The 16749-nt window shown below is 52.3% G+C and overlaps 1 protein-coding gene across 1 annotated transcript; it reads left to right on the forward strand.

Annotated features, from left to right (window-relative positions):
- Positions 1-3464: 3464 nt before the first annotated feature.
- LOC127339558 (uncharacterized mitochondrial protein AtMg00810-like) lies at positions 3465-3878 on the forward strand. Its single transcript, XM_051365396.1, has one exon. The coding sequence runs from the start codon at positions 3465-3467 to the stop codon at positions 3876-3878; it is 414 nt and encodes a 137-aa protein (XP_051221356.1).
- Positions 3879-16749: the final 12871 nt, after the last annotated feature.

The following is a 16749-nucleotide window of genomic DNA, read 5'->3' on the forward strand; positions in this document are numbered from 1 at the left end:
TCCGTCGAATTCCGAGAATATTGCCCGAACAGCCTTTCTGGAACCAAAAATAGCAGAAAACAGGAACTGGCACTTCGGCATCTTGTTAATAGGTTAGTTCCGGAAAATGCATGAAATCATTATAAAGTGTGAGCAAAACATGTAGGTATTGTCATAAAAATAGCATGGAACATCAGAAATTATAGATACGTTGGAGACGTATCAGCTCTCCACCCTATCGGCAGGTCTCGGCGAGGATCTCAGCAACGCTGCCTCCAACCTCACGCTCCTCACCACGCCCTCCTTCGAGCAGGCCGTGGCCTACCTGCGCCTCGAGGAGCACCGCCTCAAGCATCTCCGGGCTCGGGCGGCCCACACCGCCTTTGTCACCGGCCTCTCCCGCGGTGCCCAGGCACCCGCACCTAGCGCCCCCGCTCCCGCCCCCGCACCTCGCCCCACAGGTCCGCCTCCGGGCTTCCACCCATCCGGTCACCAGGCCGGTCAGACTGGGCCATGGACCGGCCCAGCCGGCGCCCAGGCCGGTCCAACCGGCTCTTGGACCGGGCAGGCAGCTGCTGCTAGCGGTGGCCGCCGCGTGCGTCGTCGCCGTGGCGGTGGTGGCAACAGTAGTGGAAACGGTGGTGCCAGCGGCACCGCCCCTGCGCCTCGTCCACCGCAGCACACCTTCCCCACTCCGCCGTGGTTCACGGGTCACAATCCGTGGAGCGGGGTCGTTCATGCCTACTCCATACTCGTGCCGCGCGCTCCCTACCCGTGCATCATGGGGCCGCATCCGGCCACCCACCAGGCTTTCTACGCGGTGCCCCAACCCGCCCCGGCCTACGACGCCCCCGCGAGCTTGGCCACGTGGGATCCCACTCTCCTAACCGCCCTCCAGAGCGTCCCCACCGCTGGGGCGTATGTTGGCGGTGGCGACTGGTTCATGGATATCGGCGCTTCCGCGCACATGGCCGCGCACCCCGGTAACCTCTCTTTTTCACCTCCTCTCGCACCATCATTGGCAACGGTCATGCTCTCCCCATTACTCACACCGGTTCCGTTTCTTTTCCTTCCACTTCCACTCCTCTCTCTCTAAATAATGTTCTTGTTTCTCCTGACTTGATTAAAAACCTTTTTTCTGTTAAATCTTTATGTCGTGATAAAAATGTGACTGTGGAATTTGACGCCTTTGGTTTCTCTTTCAAGGATGGTCGTACTCGGATGCTACACCACCGATGTGATAGCCCCGGCGATCTGTACCCTGTTGGTTTGGCCTCCACCACCATCAGCAGCCCGCTCGCCCTCTCCGCCGGTGTCGATCTCTGGCATGCCCACCTCGGCCATCCTAGCTCCACCGCTCTGTGTCAAATAATGCAAGGCTTTTCCTTTACTTGTAATAAAACGGATGCCCACTCTTGTGAAGCATGTCGTCTAGGCAAACATGTTCGCCTCCCGTTTAGTTCCTCCTCCACAGTCGCGTCTTTTCTGTTTCAACTTATTCATAGTGATGTTTGGACCTCGCAAGTTCCGAGTAATTCTGGTTATACTTATTATCTAGTGATTCTGGATGATTACTCGCATTTTGTATGGACTTCTCCTCTTCTTCGTAAATCCGACGTTGCCGCCACCCTCACCGCCTTCTTCGCCTTTTTTTTCCACTCAATTCGGTCGCCCCATCCACGCCTTACAAACCGGCAACGACAAGGAGTTCGTAAATATCACTATTCGCTCACTTCTCGCCGCCCATGGAGCCGTCTTCCGCCTCACGTGTCCCTACACTTCTCCACAGAACGGTCGTGCTGAACGGATGCTTCGTACTCTCAATGACTGCGTCCGCACCCTTCTGTTCCACGCATACATGCCCCCACGATTCTGGCCGGATGCTCTTGCCACGGCGACTCTCCTCATCAACATCCGCCCGTGTCGTGTGCCTTGGTCTTACACGCCGCATCACCTACTCTACGGTGCGCCGCCCGCCTATGATGACCTCCGGATCTTCGGCTGCCAGTGTTATCCTAACACTGCTGCCACTGCCACGCACAAGCTTGCGCCGCGCTCTCTCCCTTGTATGTTTCTCGGCTATCCCGCCAGCACCAAGGGCTATCGCTGCTACGACCCGGTCTCCCATCGTGTCCTCACCTCCCGGCACGTGTACTTTGACGAGTTGGTTTTTTCCGTTTCAGCAGGGACTCTTGGCGACGCCTACGACGATGCCCCCGGCGCCCGCTGGCCCCCTTGTGGCCGGCCCCGCGCACCGACAACGGACGTCGGCGGCCCCCTCTGCGCCGGCCCCGCCTGGTCCCTCGGCGTCTCCGTCGCCTGCGGCACCCCTGGCGCATCCGTCGCCCGCGACACCCGAGGCGCCTCCGGCGCCCCCGTCTCACGCGGCTCCCCCATCGCCCGCTCCATCGGCCTCCTCTTGGTCGCCCGCTTCATCGGCCGCCTCTTCGTCGCCCGCTTCATCGGCCGCCACTTCGTCGCCCGCTTCATCGGCCGCCTCGTCTCCTGCCTCGCCGCCCGTCGCTGCGGTTCATGCGCCCATGCTGACCCGAGCACGAGCGAGCATGTGGCGGCCGTCTACGCGCTACCCCGCCGACCAGTACGTCTACACGGCGTCCCCGTCCGCCGCGTCTGCCTTCTGGGCCAGTGGCAACAGTGTCCTGCCGCATGACAGCGAAGTGCCTTCATTCAGCAAGGAGGAGGCGCCCTCCCTGCTGACCCGGTCAAACCGGGCTCCCAGCCGCCCATACGGTCACCAGGATGGTCAGACCGGGTCATGGGCCGGCGCAACCGGTGCCCTGGCCGGTCCGACCGGGCCACGGGCCGGCCAAGCCGGCGCCCAGGCCGGTCCAACCGGCACCTCGACCGGGCAGGCAGCGGCTGATGCTGTTGGCGCGCCGTCCACCTCCGTCCTCTTGCCGGTGCTCACCTCGGCTTGCGCCGCCTTGCGCGACCCGCATTGGCGCGCCGCCATGCAGGAGGAGTACGATGCGCTGCAGCGTAACCGAACCTGGGAGCTCGTTCCTCGGCCACCTCGTGCTAACATCATCACCGGCAAATGGGTCTTCAAGCACAAGCTCGGCTCCGATGGTACTCTTGAGCGCTACAAGGCGCGCTGGGTCGTGCGCAGCTTTGGGCAACGCGCTGGTGTCGACTTCACGGACACGTTTGCCCCGGTTGTCAAACCGGGCACGATCCGCACGGTGTTTCACCTCGCCGCCTCTCGCGCGTGGCCGGTGAATCAGATGGACGTTTCCAACTCCTTCCTCCATGACCATCTGTCGGAGCAGGTGTACTGCCAGCAGCCCATCGGCTTCGTCGACGCCGAGCGCCCTGATGACGTGTGCTTGCTCTCTCGGTCCTTGTATGGACTGAAGCAGGCGCCCCGCGCGTGGTACTAGCGCATCGTCGGCTTCCTGCATCAGCTCGGCTTCCGCTCCACGCGTTCCGATGCGTCGTTGTTCGTCTACTGGACCGGCAACGACATGGCCTACCTGCTACTGTACATCGACGACATCATCTTGACGGCCTCCACCGCTGGTCGTCTTCGACAGCTCACCGACAGTCTTCGCGCTGAGTTCGCATTGAAGGACCTCGGCTCGCTCCACTACTTCCTCGGCATTGAGGTTGTCCGGCGTGCGGACGGGTTCTTCCTTCATCAGCGGAAGTATGCCCATGAGCTTCTCGAGCGTGCAGGGATGCTTAACTGCAACCATGCACCTACTCCTGTCGACACGAAGGCCAAGCTTTCGGCCACTGATGGGTCGCTGGCTTCCGACGCGCCGTTCTACCGCTCCATCGTCGGTGCTCTCCAGTACTTGACGTTGACACGTCCGGAGCTCCAGTACGTTGTGCAGCAGGTGTGCTTGCATATGCATGATCCTCGGGATGCTCATTGAGCCGCGGTGAAGCGGATTCTCCGGTACATATGTGGTACCATGGGCTACGGCCTGTCGCTGCATGCTTCGCCCTCGACGTCGACCGACCTCGTTGCCTACTCGAACGCGGACTGCGCGGGCTGCCCGGACACGCGACGCTCCACCAGCAGCTATTGTGTCTACCTCGGCTCGTCGCTCGTCTCTTGGTCCTCCAAGAGGCAGCCCACCGTGTCTCGCTCCAGTGTTGAGGCCGAGTACCGCGTCGTGGCTAACGCTGTGGCTGAGTGCACGTGGCTTTGCCAGCTCCTCTCCGAGCTCTCTTGTCCCGTTGACAAGGCTACGGTGGTCTTCTGCGACAACGTGTCGGTTGTCTATCTCTCCGCCAACCCCGTTCATCATCGGCGCACCAAGCACATCGAGTTGGACATCCACTTTGTTCGTGAGCAAGTTGCCCTCGGTCGTTCTTCACGTACCGACGTCTCAGCAGTTTGCCGATATCATGATGAAGGGATTGCCGTCCACGACTTTTTCTGAGTTTCGCTCTAGTCTATGTGTCGGTGCCGACCCTTCGACTGCCGGGGGGGTGTTTAGTAACATGTTGTACTAGGTATAGGTTCCCATGTTTTGTCTAGGTTGTACCTGTAATTGTACATGTGTCCGTATATATAAACATGAGCAGCTGGCCCAATTGGTGTTGTGCATTCTCCAATTCCCTTCTACACTGCTGGCCGACGCGGCGCTGAGGGGATGTGGAAGGATGGGCCAGGAGACGCTGGCGAGCTGCCTGGGGCTGGGTTGGACGCGGAGTGGGGAGGAGGGGCAGCACCGGGGTGGGGAGGAGGGGGGCAGTCGTCTGATTTGGGAAAGAACAGGAATTGCGTGGTACTGAACCCCGTTATCCACATATCTTCCTCACTGTTGCCAGTTTGCCACTTGCCAGGCTCCCGTAGTGACTACTGAAATCAATTCTTAGCAATACGCTCAGCCCTCAGTCCAATCATACTGACAAGTTTATGAAGCCTAAAGCGAAGGCAGTCATCAACATACAAATATCCTGATCACAACAGTCAGATTACACATCCTTCAAAACGAGATACATTTTGTCACTTAATATCTCATGCAATAATCCAAACGTGAATAATTCATATCAGCATTATAAAAAACTTAACACTGAAGACACTAGGTAGATAGTTCATCGGTAGACACTGACACCATCCAGGGTTTATCCCAGAAGTCCTCATCGAAATCTGAGATGTCGCCATCCTCCGCGGCCTTTTTGGCGGCTGCCTCCGCGGCATCCTCGGCCTCCATCTTCGCGACCATCTTGTCGTACCAATCGGGGTCCTCCGCAGCTTCCTCCGCGGCTTCCTCCGCCTCCATCTCCGCGATCAGCTTATCGATCCAATTGGGATCGTTGTCGTCAAAGCTATCGTCAACTACGATAGTGGGAGGCGGCGCCGAGGATGAAGACGGTCGAGAGGCGTCCGCCGCAGCTCGCTGCACCGCCAGTTGCGCGTAGAACTCGAGCTCCTCTGCGACGTGCTACGGATGCGCCGCACGGAAGGCAGCCATTTCCGCCTCATCGCGGTTCCGGATGGACATCGGCATGTATTCCCGGCGGACAGCGCGCTCCTCGGCGCGGGTAACGACGCTGAACGGCGGCGCCACGAACTCGGCCGCCGCGAGGTTGTCGACGTCGAAGAAGTTCCACGGCCCAGCGCCGCCGTCGTAGCGCCACACCATGATGTCGTACGCGCGGGCGGCGAGTTCGGCCGAGTCGAACGTCCCGAGCCAAAACCGCTCGCCACCACTCGTGATCTCGGCGCCCCACCGGCCGGAGAGGCGGAGCCGCACGCCGTGGTAGCTGGTGGACGAGCGCGGCAGGGCGCGGCGGCATCTCCACCGCAGGAGGAGGTGGGGCGGCAGGGGTCGGCGGCGAGGCGGGGTGGCGCGTCTCGGGGAGTCGGGGCGGCCGGGGTCGGCGGCGAGGCGGGGTGGCGCGGCTCGGGAAGGTGCGGGAGGCGTCGGCTTGCTCGGGGAGGTGCGGGAGGCGGCGGCTGGCAGGGACGGCTCGGGGGCGGCCGCGGCGGCTTGGGAGGTCGCGTATCGTGGCTGCGGGTGGCGGGCGGCGGCCGAAATCACGGCAGGAGGTTGGGAGGGGAAATTTCCCTCCCGCGCGACGAGGAAGAGGAATGCGGGTTGGGGGCTGTTTGGCCTCCCCAACCCCTACTTCTAAAGGTTGAAAATGGGTTTGAGGGTTGGGCCTTTAAATTTTTTTGAGGGTTCGAGGGTTTAGAGGTACTAGTCTACGCGTTTTTCCTCTCACAAACTGTAAAACAGGAGTTATTTTTGAGAGTTTGAGGTTTTAAGGGCTCTACTAGTGATGCTCTTAGGACATTGCAATCCACCTCTACGAGCTAGCCAGGGCCTCAACTTATCAACCACTAGTTTTTTTTTTAAATGGGGAAAATCACTCCAGAGCTGATGCATTCAAGGGATGCACATGATATTTTTCTTTTAGATTATTCACAACATCTTACTAGAGTAATATAAAAGATTAAACTCAAAGCCACCTCGCTAAACCTACGGAGGGATGAAGGGGGTGACAAAACACCAACTTATATCATCCAAACAACCAAATGCCTACCCAAGCCGTCCAATAGCAGGTGAGAAGCACATCCAGTCAAGCAGACTCTCAGCGCACGCCAACACACACCACATAAATCGCTACCACCGTCTTCCTTAGACCCATCTTCAAGAGGGATCACCGCATTGACCTTGCCAGACTTGCCATCGATGTCACCATGATGCCAGACAACTCCACCATCATGCACGCGTCCAGCAGTCCGCGCCCCGATACCCTGCAGCTCCACGTCGCCGAGAATCATCAATGTCAACGTGGTAGATGAACACCACTCCACCAAGATCCACCTCCATCCAGCCGCTGCTCCAAAAATGATGCCCCAAGAGGTAGAACGATGCAGGAAGCGTCATCATCATCCGATCCGGGAGACCCGGATCTAAGGTTTCCCCCGGAGCAGCACGAGTGAGTAGCCGTAGACTGCGACGACGATGACTTCAAGAAGGAAACGACGCTTAACGCCGCCATCGTCCGCCAATCGTGGCACGGTTTTCACCGACAGTCGCTAGTCCCCAACTCGGCAAGAGCAAGCAGAGAGACCAACAAAGATGATTCCTTCGCAAGGGAACGACGCCCATAGCCGCCGCCTTAATCCGCCAAGAACGAAGTCAAGGCGCGGTTTACACCGGTGGCCCCTTCACCGCTAGATCGTCATCGACTAGACACTAGTAGGAAAACCCTTATAGGCGAAGCTTAGTTCTGTGGCGCACCGTTTTGAATGCGCCACAGAAACTTATTTTGTGGCGCACCAGGGAGTGTGCGCCACAAAAATAGCTTATTTTTGTGGCGCAAGGCTGAACCGTGCGCCACAGAAATTATGTGGGGCCCACATTCTGCCACCACGAATTATTAGGGTAGGTATTTCTGTGGCGCACGATGCTTTCTGCGCCACAGAAATAACTATTTACGTGGCGCAACGGCTGCGGTGCGCCACAGTAGTTATTTACGTGGGCGCACGGGCTCTGGTGCGCCACAGAAGTAGTTATTTCTGTGGCGCACTTGTGCTGGTGCGCCACAGAATTAGGGTAAGTTATATCATCCCCGTACCCCTCCCCTCCCCTCCCCACGCCCGTACGTTCACCTCCCCTCCCCTCTCCCCCGCCGCCGCCGCCATGGTCGTCGCACTGGCCGTCGCCGCCGCCGCCTCCTTCCTCCGCGAGGGCCACATGCCACCACTCTCCACCCATCCCCGCCACCTGCAGCACAAGCCGCTGCGGCGTGGAGGAGGAGGGGCCGCCGCATGGAGGAGGAGGGGCCGCCGCGTCAAGGAGGAGGAGCCGCCGCGTCTTCCTCCTCCTCCACCCCTGCCGTCGTCGTCAACCTCCTCCTCCACCCCTATCGTCGGTGAGCTCCACCTCTCCCCTCCCCTCCCTCCTCCTCCACCCCTGCCGTCGTCGTCAACCTCCTCCTCGATCCACCCCTAGCGTCGGTGAGATCCACCTCTCCCCTCCCCTCCCTCTTCCTCTACCCCTGCTCTGGATGTGTTGATGTTGTGCTCGATCTGGATGCTCTTGTGCTGCTGTTGTTCTCTGGATGTTGATGCTGCTCTGGACAAAATTACAGAGAGGATGATGTTGTGCTCGATCTGGATCTTTGTTGTGCTCTTGTTGTGGTCATCATGAATAAAAACAGTCAAACATTCTTTTTGTTTCTTGTCTTTGTTAGCTATATATTTTTTCTATGCTCTGCCTGTGATGCTTGTGTTTTGGAGCAAGCAGCTGGCATGGCATGTGAGAGAGAGCATGAGAGAGTTCTTGGGGGCAGAGATGATGGCAACATCAGCACTGGTCCTGCATTGGTCCTGCTTTGAATTAGTAAGATCAAGTAGTGGCTTGAGTTCCTGTTGGTAACCAATACCAACAGAGAGCTACTTCATTTTAAGTAGAATTTCTTTTAAGGACTCTAGCTAGATTAGAGGGGAAAAAGATTGCTGATTTGTTGCCTATGATAATGGATCATCAAATGTTTCCCTTTGTCCCTGGTTGCCTCCTTAATTGATGCCTTATGATCCAAATGATCCAAGTCCCTTGCATGATCCCATTTGTCCCTAATGTTGCTTAATTAAGATGAATAAATTCCCTCTAATCACCATTTGGAGATCAAGACTAGTTCTTGATATCCATTAGCTAGACTCCAATATTAAAAATGTCTCCCAAATATGGAGACAAACATTTTAACATTACCCCAATGTTATTTCTCTCAAATTGACAGTTTCTGAAGGTATGCTTGCTCCTCACTGTACTTTATCAATTCCCTACTGATCCTAAGTACCCATGAATATCTGGTGGTGTTCTTCTGCTGTTTAGTTACTGTCAACACATGTGTTTGCATGTGTGTGTGAGCTGCTTGTAGTGTCACTTGACTATTCAAGTTTCAATGTTGGTTACTTTTCCTCTAGTGCAAGAAATGGTTGAGCAGATGTTTATCCACTGTTGGCCTTTATTCTTGGGTAGCTCAAAGTGTCATGCACTTACTGGATCATCAAATGTTTCCCTTAATTTGTCCCTGGTTGCCTCCTTAATTGATGCCTTATGATCCAAATTACTATATTATTGGATTGAGTGATATGGCTACTGCTTGTTTGCTCTCCAAATTACCAAGTGATGAATATATAATCCCTTTGGAGCATCTGCCCCATGCTATATATGTGTATTTGACCATGCTTATGATGGATTTCTTTTAAGGACTCTAGCTAGATTAGAGGGGAAAAAGTTGCTGCTTTGTTGCCTATGATAATGGATCATCAAATGTTTCCCTTTGTCCCTGGTTGCCTCCTTAATTGATGCCTTATGATCCAAATGACCCAAGTCCCTTGCATGATCCCATTTGTCCCTAATGTTGCTTAAGATGAATAAATTCCCTCTAATCACCATTTGGAGATCAAGACTAGTTCTTGATTTCCATTAGCTAGACTCCAATATTAAAAATGTCTCCCAAATATGGAGACAAACATTTTAACATTACCCCAAGCGATTTACTTGTCGATGATTAGATGGTTGGTCGATCACTCGTACACTCGGGGGTGGAGCAAGTGAGGCTTGGTGTGATGGCACAAATATCAATATCTTGTGCATCCTACCTGGCCTCACTTACTCCATCCCTGGATGTTAATATTTGTTTCGACCAACAAAGTATGAGGCATTCCATTTAGTTGATACCACTTGGCTCTTTCTTCCATTTTAGTGCCGATGATTAGAATGTTCGGTCAACTGTACACTCCGGGGTGTCGCTAGTGAGCCTGGTGTGATGGCACAAATATCAATCTCTTGTGCATCCTACCTGGCCTCACTAACGCCATCCCGGGATGTTCATATTTGTTTCGACCAACAAAGTATGAGGCATATGATATCTAGTTGAGATACCACTTGGCTCTTTCTTCCATTTTAGTGCCGATGATTAGAATGTTTGGTCACCTATACGCCGCAATATACTTTGTAGACGAGCCCCCCTTTCCCTGGCCACCGTTCCGTGAACGAGTCCTTGACGAGACAACAACGCCGACATGCCTCTCCGGCGCAGCACCACTTTTCTTCTCTCGCCGTCCAGTACGTGAACGAGTCCTTAATGCCAAGACGGTGCCAGCCTCCCTAGCATCATGCCGACCCCTGTTGTCGCGCTTCAGGCCGTGTCGATCACGCGCCCTGCACTCTTCGCCTTTTTGCCCGGTGAACGAATAGACTAATCGTTGGAATAAGGAAGCCGATGACGGCCGATCGCAATTTAATCTTGCGACCGGCTGTCATCGGTTTCCTTATTCCAACGATCAGCCTATTGGTTCACCGGGCAAGAAGGCGAACAGTGCAGGGCGCGGGACACACGGCTTGAAGCGCGGCAACACGGCCCGGCATAATGCTGGGCAGGCCGGCACGGTCTTTGCATCAAGGACTCGTTCACTGGACAGCGAGGGACTGGCGTGGTTCTGCGCCGGAGATGCAGATCGGCGTTGTTGTGTCGTCAAGCACCCGTTGACGGAACGCCGACCGGGGAAAGGGGGCCCGTCTGCAAAGTATACGGCGGTGTATACTGCAACTATGGTTTCTGACCATAGTATTTGTGTTGACCAACAATGTATGAGGCACATATTCTATTTTGTCATTCCATTTGCTTTGAGATTTTCAAAATGCCGATGATTAAAATGTTTGGTCACCGTACACTTGGGGGTGGCGTAAGTGAGCCTGGTAAGATAGCACAAATATCAATCTCTTGTGCATCCTACCTGGCCTCGCTTACACCATCCCTAAATGTTAATATTTGTGTTGACCAACAATGTATGAGGCACTTATTCCATTTTGTCATTCCATTTGCTTTGAGATTTTCAAAATGCCGATGATTAAAATGTTTGGTCACCGTACACTTGGAGGTGGCATAAGTGAGCCTGGTAAGATAGCACAAATATCAATCTCTTGTGCATCGGACTTGGCCTCACTGACGCCATCCCTAAATGTTAATATTTGTGTTGACCAACAATGTATGAGGCACTTATTCCATTTTGTCATTCCATTTGCTTTGAGATTTTCAAAATGCCGATGATTAAAATGTTTGGTCACCGTACACTCGGGGGCGGCGTAAGTGAGTCTGGTAAGATAGCACAAATATCAATCTCTTGTGCATCGGACTTGGTCTCACTTACACCTTCCCTGAATGTTAATATTTGTGTTGACCAACAATGTATGAGGCATTTATTCCATTTCTCTTGTGCATCGAACTTGTTGGTCTCACTTTCTTCCATTTTCATCATAGTAGGAACTGGATGAAGGACCCCGATGCAAGCGAGCCTGGTGGGTAGAGATGACGGAGCAAAGGAGGAACCGGATGAAGACTACTTTGTATCTCGAAATTGTGAATTTTGTATGAATTAAGAGTTGTATGCAAAACATTTGACACTTGCCACTATATATGTATCTCGATCGGGCTCTAAGTAATGTGATGATGATGTCTATGTTATATCTGTGCAATGTACATGATATTTATATTATATCTGAATGTTGCTGTATATAACCTGTGTATCTGTATTGCTGTCTATAAACTGCATATGTATAGCAGGTAGCACAAAATCGTGTATAATACAAACAAATTCTGTGGCGCACTTAGAACCAATTCTGTGGCGCACGCTTTTCTGTGGCGCACCTAAGAACAAGTGCGCCACAAAAACCTTAATTCTGTGGCGCATGGGCAGGTGCACCACAGAAACCTTATTTTTGTGGCGACGTTTCTGTGGCGCACCTCCCATGCGCCACAGAATCCATTTTTGGTGCGCCACTGATGAGGCTTTTCCTAGTGAGATCTTCATCGCCGGAGTAGACGGATCTCGTGATCCACCACTCCAGCAACCAGCCGACCACCTCCGGCGAAGGAGGAGGCCGCCACCACCATGCCCAGGGCAGTCGCCCATGGCATCCTCGTGCCTCGAAACAAGCCCAAAAACCTGCACGAAGCCGGCATCGTTGTCGCAGCAGTATGACCGCAGCCCTCCCGTGCCCGTCAGAGCCCAGACCGGGCCCGAACCACCGCCGCCGCCTGCCAAACGGTGGAGCTCATCGAGAATATCTGGTCGCCTCCGCTCCATGGCACCACCGTCGACCAGGCCGATACGGATCGCCGACGCTGGCGACGTGAAACCGCGCCCGCACACCTGTCGCGGTCGAGGAAGTCCGCCGCCGCCTCCAGGGCTTTGCCCGGCGACGCCTCAAGCATCGGCGACCGAAGGGAGGCGCCCAAGGGTGGGGGAGGAGGGGAGCCGTTGGGGGCCACCTGGCGTGGCGCGGCGCCGCCACGTGGGTGCGGGAGGGTTGAAAATTTTCTCCTTCTCTTTATCAGCCACTAGGTTGAGAGTATTTTGCATTGACGTTATTTTACCCTCTAACACCCTTGCATTACGTTCGAGCTAGACCGCGCATGGCGAGCATGATCAGGGAGTTTGCCTTCTTACGCTTCGCCATGGCAAAACACGTAGAAGCCTGCGACCACCAAATGTTGATGGCATCTGCCCGGTCGGCGTGATGTCCGGAAGGCCGAGGCGCGCCACCAAACCAGACCAAATCCCACGCGCGAACATGCATTCCATGGACAAGGGATCGAGGGTCTTGTCGTCCATGTCACATAGTGGGCAGAGTACGTGGGTGGTCAGCCTGCGACGCAACCGCCGGTCAGCCACTTGATAATTAGAGCATGACGCTGAGGGATCGTTTACGTTCGCCATGATCGAAAATAAGTTTATATTAGCGACGCAAAGTAACCGGGTCATCCGTGGTGATGCAAACCTGGTTCAAATATGCGTCAGGTTTGCGTCTCCACGGTCGCGTCGAGTGTTGCCGAAAATGACGTAGGACCCGCGCGTCAGTGGTAGGGAGGCCGGTAACATTCCCGCAAATGGCCATTCCTCGCGCGAAAAATCAAAGTAGACCGGCGCGAGCAGTCCAGAAGCGATGGACATCCTCGCCGCCGCAGCCACTACCATGGATGCCAAAGTAACCCTCGCACCCGCCGCCGCCCCACACTCCCCCGTAGCCACGACAATAGCCAGAATGGAGGCTGCAGCTCCGGCGGAAGCAAAGTGGGCCGCCACCGGCGGCCGGGACCCAAAGCTGAAGGCGGCAAAGAAGGTGCTGTTCAAGGAGGAGAAATGCGTCGAGGCTGCGAAGCCTCACAGCCGGCGCAAGAACCTGAAGGAGAGGAATGCTGCGACCGCCGGCCAGCAGGCGTGGTAGATGCAGATGAAAGCCGGCGTCGCGCAAGTAGGCCTCCATCCGAGCTTAGCGGAGGCCTACATGCTCGTCAACCTCGACGGCGAAGACGACGATCATGGCCGTCAAGCCCTTCCAGCTCGTCCCCGAGGCCATAAGGCTACCAAGCACAATCTAGCCCGGGAGGCACGGGCCATTGCGTTCACCCAGAGCCTGGAGAAGATGATGTCAGAGAATCATGCCACCTTGGCAGCTAGGGACGAGAAGAGGCGTCTAAAAAAAGAGGACGCAGATGCCATCTATCTCAACCTCACGAAAGAGGTCATTGAGGTCCAAAGGATGGATGTCAAGGCCAAAAAGGCAGACGCCCCAGCAAAATTGCGTGACGCCGAGGCCAGGAGGATGGACGCTGAGGCCAAAACACGTGCAGAGGACACAAGGATCATGCTAGCCGACTTGAGCAGCATCGATGATGACACCAGGGCCTGGTTCATGAAGAGGCACGCCGAAATCCGCACGCGAGACGCCTGGTCACCGCCGCCATGCGCCCAACACCTTGGCCTCATTTTGGACTTTTTATGCTGTTTGGGCCTTGTTGTGTCCCTTTTGGACTCCACTTTGCGCCGTACCATGTGCAAACTGTGATGAACTTATTTCAGACCTCAATTTGTGACTGTAATTTCGTGCAAATTTGAGCTAATTTAAGGCTACAACATCTTTTCTGAATTTCCTGAAAATAAACTGGCCCGCGCCGAAAATGCATCGGCACGCCGGAGCCACTCCTGACGTAAATGGACGCAGGGCCATTTTCGCGTCCGCCAGACGACACAAATGGACGCTCGCGGATAATTTGAACATCCAAAATACGTCGCTTCGATGAAGATGCCTTTAGCTCCATGTGTGATTGATTTAAGAAATTACGGCTAGACCCACTGTTCCCAACGTGTTTCTTTGCCGTCCTGCTCTGCGCATGAGACCAGCAAAAATCACGAGATTCTTTCGAGTACTTTAAAATTGGTACCTACTCTTCATGTGAAATATTTTCTATATCGAACTTCTCAAAATGCAACCATTTAGGCGGATAAACTTTGTGTCGCAGAGCTGAAATGATTGTTCAGCAAAAAACAGTAGGTTTCGTACTTTTTTTGTTTGCTTCCACGCGGGAGGTGTTCATGGATGTTTAGCTTGGTAACGAGAATTACCTGCCTACTCGACTCGCTAGTTGATTGCCATGTCTTCCACGCCTATTTCTTATTGGAGGATCGACTCTCTTGTTTCAGATATTGTGTACCAGGCAACAACATGTAGATGTATACCAAGTACAAATGGAGAGCCATAACACACTAATCAAGTTCACTTTGCCTGTAAAATAAAAAATGGGTAAAATCTCACAATATTCGTTGAGGTGATACTTAGGGTGTCAAGGTGGGATCCCGGTGGGATGTCATTTTGTACTATGTAGTTCAAATTTTGATGTCAAAATTTGTACTAAAAAAGTCAAATTATACTACAAGTGGGACAAAAGTGGGATCCCACTTGACACCCTTAGTGATACTTTTATTAGAAACGTACCCTTTTATTTTATATTTGTGCATATCGACCTTCTCAAGACAATTTTTCTTGTAACAATAGCTTTTGTTGAATTAATAAGACTACTTATAATGGGACTATCATATCTAGTATCATGCGTTACATGCATGTAAAAAGCTGATGTGTCAGATCAATTAATGATGAAAGAGATGATAGTGATATTATAGGTAGTAGATACCGTATCACAGCGCGTAGAACTAGAAAAATAAATGCCAAACAAATCTACACACTTTTGTAGTACCGAGATTTTACAAATCATTAAATACGTGTAACATATGATACTACAGTACTCCATAATACTATGCATTATGAAGATAGTATCATCCATTAGTATCATATGCATGATACTATTATATGATATCTGTTACTAGTTTAAGCAATCTTTTAATTGACTTATATGAACCAAATCGTATCACGGTTGCATATAGAGATGGGCGGCGGAGGAATAGCAAGCACGAACCAATCTTCTTCTCAAGCTCCTAGTTGAAATGTAGAAAACGAACTTATATTGGTCCAACTTCCTCTCCATTAGAGCAAGTACAATAAATCCTAGTTAGCTGGCTAAAAGGATTAAAATAGTATATTTATGTCTAGTTGGAGGAGAGAGAATGTAAGTGGGCTCTTATGCAAGAGCTAGCTCTAGCACGTGTTTCTAGGCATGTCGTATGAATGAAAGGTGGATCATCCATTGAAAAGTAGTACATCTTATAGCCAACTATTATACTTGTTGGTTATGTATTGACTATAGATGACATGACATCTTGCTTATAGCCAACAACCGGCTATACTATTGAAGTTGCTCTTAGGCAAAAGCTAAACTTGATATCACCTCTTCCTATTCATGTATTGGTCGATGTTTCACTGAAAGTAAAGGATATGCCAGGCTCTCCAACCAATAAACACGCGTAAACTAGGTGGGTGTGAGACCAGTGCCGTGGGAACGTTGACATCGATTCACAAATATTACTTTGGGTGGACTTATTTTTTTGACAAAAACAATATATTAATATTAAAAGATATCAATTACATTCAGTCTCTGCAACTACGCAACACCCTAACAACAGTACGGATGCACACAACCAAAAAATAGAAAAGAAAACTAAGAAACAAAAGTTTCGCTATAACATCCGAGGCCTAGCAACAACAATACAACCACCACCAAAACAACACCTGAATACATACTCTCTGTCAACACCCGGATTTTTAAGTCCAGATGCCTGTTATGCCATACATCGCAATCCCAGGAATATTGTTGTTGCGAGACATAACAGTTGAATATCATAAGTCATCATTCATTACATACCATAGTCGTCTTACAAGTTGAATCACATGATCCATATTACACAAATAGTTGATCTATTGATCAACGAACAAACACAGGTTCATAGCGGAAGCGTAAATAGAAGGGACTCTCTAGTCCACATGCGAACGCTTGACGTCGGAAGACTCCTAGTTGTCGTAGGCGTCCTGCTGGTCATCTCCTTGGTAGTTCTGTTAATCTTCATACTCTGGCCATTTGAATAGCCAGGGACAAAGCCATGAGTACTTTAAGTACTTGCAAACTAATACTAGTGTAAGTGCTAACAATTCTAGTAAGGGTGCTAAGCTCAAGTTTATTTGCATAAAGCCAATTTTAGTTCACAAGTATTTGAGAAAAGACTTATTCAAGTGCTAACTAACTCAAGTGGGAACATTAGTGTCATTCCCACAACTCAAGTTGTGATTCACAACAAGTCACCATTCACCATTCATTTCACCGACATTTTCAAGAATCTGACACCGGAAATTGTATGGCCTTTCCAACCGTCCGTAACCGTGGATACGGCTATTCGAATAGGTTTACACTCTGCAGAGGTTGCACACTTGTGCCACAACATTTGATTTCATCCGTCGGGATTACCCCGAATCATCGTAACACAGTACGCAGATCATCAACCATAACCTTTCACTTACAAACCCTAGTATGAACACCTCTCCC

This window comes from Lolium perenne, chromosome 3, assembly GCF_019359855.2.
Source record: "Lolium perenne isolate Kyuss_39 chromosome 3, Kyuss_2.0, whole genome shotgun sequence".
Taxonomy (NCBI): domain Eukaryota; kingdom Viridiplantae; phylum Streptophyta; class Magnoliopsida; order Poales; family Poaceae; genus Lolium; species Lolium perenne.

Coding starts and splice junctions, on each gene's coding strand:
- LOC127339558 (XM_051365396.1), top strand. CDS start 3,465: ATGGCCTACCTGCTACTGTACATCGACGACATCATCTTGACGGCCTCC.